This window comes from Miscanthus floridulus, chromosome 3, assembly GCF_019320115.1.
Source record: "Miscanthus floridulus cultivar M001 chromosome 3, ASM1932011v1, whole genome shotgun sequence".
Taxonomy (NCBI): Eukaryota; Viridiplantae; Streptophyta; class Magnoliopsida; order Poales; family Poaceae; genus Miscanthus; species Miscanthus floridulus.
In genome coordinates this window covers 124,592,873-124,600,324 of record NC_089582.1, presented here as the reverse complement: position 1 = coordinate 124,600,324, position 7,452 = coordinate 124,592,873, and the positions used below count along the sequence as shown (strand labels likewise).

The window sequence follows — 7,452 nt, the reverse complement described above, 5'->3', positions numbered from 1 at the left end:
TTGACTTATTGTTGTGAGCATAACATACTGTAGGATTATTATCACAGTATAACTTGAGTGGCTTATGTATGTCGTCTACCACTTTCAACTAGGGTATGAATTTCTTCAGCCAATTCACCTACCTTGTGGCCTCATAACATGCTACAAACTCGGCATACATTGTGTAAGATATAGTGACAATTTGCTTTGAGCTTTTCCACGATATAGCTCCTCCTGCGAGAGTGAATATGTATCCTAACGTGGATTTTCTGTCATCTCCCGCATAATCAGAATCTGTATACCCCTCTATGTGCAGGGAATCAGATCTTCTGTACGTTAGCCTGAGACCCTTCATACCTTACAGGTAACGCAAAACTTTCTTTACTAATTTTCAGTGTTCTGTTCCTGGATTACTCTGATATCTACCAAGTAACCTGGTAACAAATACTAAGTCAGAGCGAGTACACACTTGAGCATACTGTAAACTTTCGACAGCTGAACTATATGGAACCGCTTTCATTTGATCGATCTCATATTGGTTCCTAGGATATTGAAATTCCCTATATTTATCGCCCTTAACTACGGGAGTAGGTGAAGACTTCTAATTTTGCATACTGTATTTCTTTAGAACTTTTTCTATATTTCTTTAGAACTTTTTCTAAGTATGCATTTTGTGATAATTCTAAAACTCCTTTTTCTCTATCTCGGTGAATCTCTATTCCTAGGACGAACGTAGCTTCACTGAGATTCTTCATATCAAACTTCGAGGACAAGAACTTCTTTATTTCTAGTAGTAGATTAACATAACTGCTAGCGAGCAAGATGTCATCCACATACAAGACTAGGAAAATGTATTTCTCATTCTTGAACTTTGCATAAACGCAATTGTCCTCTATGTTTTCTTGAAACCCAAACTTTCTTATTGTACTATGAAACTTCAAATACCACTGTCGTGAAGCTTGTTTTAGTCCGTAAATGGATTTCTTCAGGCGGCATCCCATACGTTCTTTTCCTTCCACAATAAAATCATTCAGTTGTGCCATGTAAACATTTTCCTCCAGATCCCCGTTTAGGAATATCGTCTTTACATCCATCTGATGTAATTCTAAATCATAATGTGCTACAAGCGCCATTATGATTCTAAAAGAATCCTTATATGAGACTGGAGAAAATGTCTCATTGTAATCTATGGCTTCTCTTTGCGTGAAACCTTTTGCCACAAGTCGCGCTTTAAACCTTTCTATATTTCCTTTGGAGTCATGTTTAGTTTTGTAGACCCATTCACAGTCTACTATCTTGGCTCCTTTAGGAATTGTTTCTAAGTCCCAAACACTGTTAGTTTTCATTGATTTCATTTCATCTTCCATGGCTTCAAACCACTTGGATGAGTGAGCGCTTCTCATGGCTTCTTCAAATGAGGTGGGATCACCCTCTATTTGAAATTCCTCACATTCATAAACTTCATAATCATCAGGAATGACTGATCCCCTGACTCTTTGAGACCTTCTAGGGGCCTCGTTAGATGACGCTTGTTCTATATGAGGCTGTTGTTGCTCTCCCTCATGTGTGACAACAGGTTCTAGGGGATCCTGTAGGGCAGGTTCCTCATGTTCATTCATTGTTGCCATAGGAGAACTAACAATATGTGTTGTTACTACAGTGTCTTTCACTATTGGTATAGTAACAACAGATAGCGTGAAGAATGGCTTCTAAACCATAGGAGTGAGCATGTATACATGCTTCTCTTCAAAACTAATTTCTCGTGCTACCATGCTCCCCCTGATCATATCATCCTCCAAGAAGACATCATGTTTTGTTTCTACAAACTTCGTTTGTCTATTAGGACAATAGAAGCGATAACCTTTTGACTTTTTTTATATAGCCAATGAAATGGCAACTGACTATCTTGGAGTCTAGCTTCCCTATGTTTGTGTTAAAGACTTTTGCCTGAGCTGGACAACCCCACACACGTAAATAGTTAAGTGAGGGTTCCTTTCCTGTCCACAACTCATACGGTGTTTTGGGCACCGACTTGCTTGACGCTCGATTAAGAATATGAATGGCGGTTTTTAACGCCTCCATCTATAAACTTATCGGTAGGGTAGAGTAACTTATCATGCTTCTCGCCATATCCATTAAGGTACGGTTGCGCCTTTTAGCTACTCTATTCTGTTGAGGCTCGCCCGGTGTAGAATACTGGGCAGCTATGTCATTTTCCTGTAAGAACCCTGCAAAGGGTCTAGGAACTTGGCCATATGGGGTGTGTCGACCGTAGTACTCTCTCCTACGGTCAGACCTTACTACCTTAACTTTAAGTTGTGTTGATTTTCTACTTCAGCCTTGAATATCTTAAATTTATCCAATACTTCTGATCTTTCCTTAATTGGATAAATATAGCCAAAACAAAAATAGTCATATGTGAATATTATAAATGAATCATAACCATCCACACTCTTCATAGGAAAAGGACCACAGATGTCTGTGTGAACTATTTCTAAAATTCCTGCGCTTCGTTTGTTATCTTTCTTTATTTTCTTAATGTACTTTCCTTGTATGCAATTAATGCATTGCTCTAAATCTAAAAATTCTAAAGGCGGAAGAATTGTTTTCTTAATCAATCGCTCTATTCTCTCTCTCGAAATATGGCCTAAACGACAGTGCCATAATTTTGAAGATACATCATGCACTCTCTTTCGCTTATTTGTTACATTCATAGACGAGGAAGCATTCTCATTCTCAGTGCTCACGTCATTCACATTCTCAGAAAATGATAATAAATAAAGCTTGTCTTGTCGGAAGGCAAGACCAACACACTTATTATTAATCACAATCCGACATTTGCCATTACCAAAATGACAATCATATCCATCATCATCTAGTCGTGAGACACTTATCAAGTTTCTACGCAAAGAGGGTACATAAAGAATATCTAAAAGCTGTAGTCTAAAACCATCATCTAATTCTAGAGAGAGATCTCCAATGGCTTCAACTTCAGCTTCAACTCTATTTGCAACTTTAATTCTTCTTTCTCCTCTTTGCAGGGTCCTCCTCGTACGGAATCTCAGTAATGAATTTACAACATGAACAGTTGCATCTGAATCAATCCACCATGTAGATTTTGCATTACTTAAATACAAGGATTCATCTATGAATGTAATGAAATTCTCACCTCTCTTCAGAAGGCTCTTTAAGAAGTCTGGACAGTCTCTCTGGTAATGTTCATGCTTCTTATACATTTACACTGATCCTTTTCAACTTGAGCATTGTTGTTCTTCTAATGGTGGTCATTCTGAGGGGCTTTCCCTTGAGGTTTGGCATTCTTGTTGAAGTTCTTTTTTTGTTGTCCTTCACAAGGTTAGTAGAGTCACCCTGTGAGCTTTTTAGCCTCTTCTCTTCTTGAACACATATTGCAATGAGCTTCTCTATATTCCATTTATTGGGCTGCATGTTGTAGTTCACAACAAAAGTTTCATATTCTTTGGGCAAGGAAGCAAAAACCAAATGAAGAAGGAACTCATCATTGAGCCCCTTCAAAAGGCGGTATGTGCAAGATAAAAGCCATTGGGTTGAGTCCTGAAAAACACCGTCAGAGATAGTGAGAAAATATGACATCATAATTGCATGCTTTAATTTAGCGTTGGTCAAAATTAAAACATACAACAGTCTTATACACCAATTCTACATCACCGTTGGACAGAAATGAAATTAATGCATGGAAAACTTATGAATAAACATTATAATATTGCTATTATTAACGTTGGTTAGAAAAATAACAATATTATAATTTACTGACTAAAAATGACTACTCTTCAAATTAAATTCTTCCGTTGGTTCGAATTTAATTAGAAGATAATAAACTTTAACATTGTAGCGGAAACATGAAAAAATTATTTATCTACTTTTTAGAAGCATTTAACTGTACTAATCTACTCTCTGAAAAAATTATTCCGTTGGTTCAAATTTTGACAGAGATTGAAACTGGACAAAAAATCATCAAAATTTGCTTCTGAAAATGAATAAAACAATAACATAGTTCTACTGTTCATTTGGCCCAGCCCGTTGAAACAGTGCTCGGCCCAGCGGCGAAATGCCGCCCACGCGCCCGCGCTCGCGGCCCAACAGAGCACGCGCGCCCGCTCCCCCGCGCCTAGGCCGCAACCTGGGCCTGGGCCGGGAATCTCCTTCCCCGCGCTGGGCCAGATGTGGCCCTTTCAATCGGAGCCGTCCATCTTGATCCGACAGACGTCCGTCGTTCTCGCGGGTATAAAAACGTCGAACGCGGCCGCGCGCCCGAACCCTAGGTCATTCTTCACTTGCTCTTCTCTCTCTTCGCCGTGGTGTCGGCTCTCTCTCCCACTCTCACTCCGAACCACGATGGTCTGAGAGAGGAGCGTGGTGGCGTCGCCATGGCGCCCTTCGCCGATGCACGCATGCGGCTTGATCCGCATGCGGCGCCATCGAGCGGCACCGCGGTGGAGCACTTTGCGCCCCCACACGCGTTGCGTTGGAGACTATCCCTAAACCCTAGATCTTACTGGCGCCGCCACAGGTCCCCTCGCCGGAGCGCGCGCTCCCCAGTGGGTGAGCGCGGCGCCGTCGAGCGGTCCTATGACGGTGCCCTCGGCCGGGGCTCACGCGCACGGCGACGAGCGCGCCTCGGCTATCTCCCCGCATGTCGGCGAGGTGGTGGTGGAGTTTCTTCCAGCGCGACGGTGGTGGTGACGGCGACGAGAAAAACCGGGTAGGTCTCTTCCCCTCTCCGTCCATTCTTCTAGGGTTAGGGTTTCGGGTTGAAGTTCGATCCGATTTGAATCACCTCCTTCTAATTTCTTCTAGTCGGTTTTCTACCCTGATAAGCTAGATCTACGCCTAGTTAGGCTCTGATACCATTGATAGATTGTTACAGGATCATCTAGCCATAGATCTAGCATGTATACTGATATTTGGGATAAATAGCGAGTCCTAGAACATGAAGTAGTACGGGATTTTGATATAGAGGGGGAGAGTGAGAGGGTGCGGAGGTGCAAACCATCGTCTGCCTTCGTAGAAGACGAGCTGGCCATGGGGTTGCTTATCGGTGGCGCGGTGAAGCCTGGCGGTGAATGTGCTATCGCGGTGGCGGCGGTGCAGAGGCGGCGGTGGCCGGTGGCAGAGCTTCCCGTCACTATGGTTAGGATGTAGGTGGGGTGTCTGGCGGCTCAGGTGAACCTCGTGCCTTGTGTCCCGGCCCCCAGCTCTTTTTTATGGCGTTGTGCGACTGGAGCCCACCAACCATGGAGCGGTTGGGCGCCTCCAATCGGGGCGTGGATCCAAGGGCGCAATTAGCCCAATTGGTGGAGATCAATCTAACATCTGCTACCAAGCTGTGTCTTCAGGAGCCAATAGGAAATTGCAATGTGTCTGTGTGCCTTTGACTTTTGTGTTTAGCAGCAACATGGGAGTTGCTGACAAGATGTCGATTGCTGCAAGTGAAGCTCTAACACTAACAGAAGTCAGGGCCTCATTATGGATCTGCAATGGACCCGCTTCCTTTTTTTCAAATAAATGCCGACCACAATTGAAGAATATAATTGGATTGCTCCAAGCCTCCACCAACCACCACCACCTACGTGCAAACCATCTATGTATCGTCGATCAAAATGCTGTATGTGTTGCTCCTCACGTCGTTGTAAGCTGCTAGGAGTACGTGCCTGCATGTACGGGGAGCTAGCTAGCTGCTGTTCCAGTAGTATACAAAGTATGCTGCCGCAATGGAACCCCAGGTCAATGCCATCCATCACGAGCTAGAACTAGAAGCCTCAGGTCCACCCTCCGGCGATCGATCGACAGAGCAAAATGAGGACGCCGCGGGCTGTCTCGTTCCTCGCCCTCTCCGGCCTCCTACTCCTGCTCGCCGTCTCGGTGGCCGCGACCGGCTACGGCGGCGACGGCGCTAATTCGCCTGGGGGGAACAGCTATGCTGGCGGACACGACGCTGCAGCGGGTTCCAAAGGTTACGGCAGCGGCGGCGCTTCACATGGGGAGAAGGGCTATGCTGGCGGCCACGACGCTCATCAAGCGGGTTCCAACGGTTACGGCGGCGGCGGCGGTGGCAGCGACGGCGCTGCGGCCGGTTCGAACGGCGGCCAGGAAGGCAGCTACAAGGTGCCGGCGTACCAGGAGTCCGTGGCCGGACTCGACGAGAGGTACTACGAGAAGTCGTGCCCGAAAATGGAGGAGATCGTCGGGACGGCCGTGATGAAGGCCGTGAAAGCCGACGAGACCCTCGCGGCCAGCATCATCCGCCTCTTCTTCCACGACTTCGCCGTCGGGGTACGTATCTTTCGTTCGTCACCAGCTTTACTAAGCTAGTTTGTCGTCGGTGAATCGAATTGACATGGTGGAGCTTGTGGTGTTGCCGGCGGCCGGTCCGTGCAGGGCGTGGACGGGTCGGTCCTGATAGACGTGCCCGGGCAGAGCGAGAAGTACGCGCAGGCGAGCAGGACGCTGCGCGGGTTCGAGCTGATCGAGGAGATCAAGAAGGAGCTGGAGGCCAAGTGCCACGCCACCGTCTCCTGCGCCGACATCCTCACCGCCGCCGCCCGCGACGCCGTCGCCTCGCTCGCGGTCAGGGGTCCCTACTGGTCGCTCAAGTACGGGCGCAAGGACCGGAAGGGGTACTTCAGCGCCGGCACGGCCGACCGCGACGTCCCCATGAACGGCCAGAGCGTCAACCAGCTCATCGCCTTCTTCGAGAAGAACGGGCTCAACATCCAAGACCTCGTCGCCCTCTCCGGTGAGTCCTGACTCCTGAGTCGTGAGTGCGTGCAATGCATCGGTCGTGTACATACACACACACGCTGACATACAGTGACATGCATGCATGCGTGCAGGAGCTCACACGATCGGGCGCGCGACGTGCGGCGCGGTGAGGCCGGGGCTGTTGGGCCGCCTGAAGGCAGGCACGCTGAACTGGCAGTACGGCGACTTCCTGCAGCGCAAGTGCGGCACCGGCGGCGACGCGGAGTACGTGGAGCTGGACGGCGAGACGCCCACGGCGTTCGACAACCAGTACTACAAGAACCTGCTGCACGGGAAGGGGCTGCTGGACACGGACCAGAAGCTGCTCGCGGACTCCCGGACGGGTGGGTTCGTCAGGTCCTACGCCGACCAGAAGTCCCGGGCCTTCGTCGGCCAGTTCGCCCAGTCCATGCGCCGCCTCGGCGAGGTCCAGGTGCTCACCGGAAACGAGGGCGAAGTCCGCCACAAGTGCTCCGCCGTCAACTACTAATAATCAATCATCACAACTGCTCGAGGAGCGAGATGCATCAATATTCATGCGTGGACGGACGCCTATTCGATCGGCGGCGATCCGTCTCGTGTTCCCATTTTGGCGTCTTTAATTTGGCACTACTAGTAATCTTTTTTTTTTTGTAAAATGTGCTACGTATTTTATTCGTTTAGTGATCTACTCTGGTGCATATATTGGCCATG

The 7,452-nt window shown here is 47.6% G+C and overlaps 1 protein-coding gene across 1 annotated transcript; it reads left to right on the top strand.

Annotated features, from left to right (window-relative positions):
* Positions 1-5,814: 5,814 nt before the first annotated feature.
* On the top strand, positions 5,815-7,249 carry LOC136546788 (peroxidase 7-like). The gene is made up of 4 exons (XM_066538763.1): positions 5,815-5,893; positions 6,038-6,291; positions 6,397-6,754; positions 6,852-7,249. Exons 1-4 carry the CDS (start codon positions 5,815-5,817, stop codon positions 7,247-7,249), a joined length of 1,089 nt encoding a protein of 362 aa, XP_066394860.1.
* Positions 7,250-7,452: the final 203 nt, after the last annotated feature.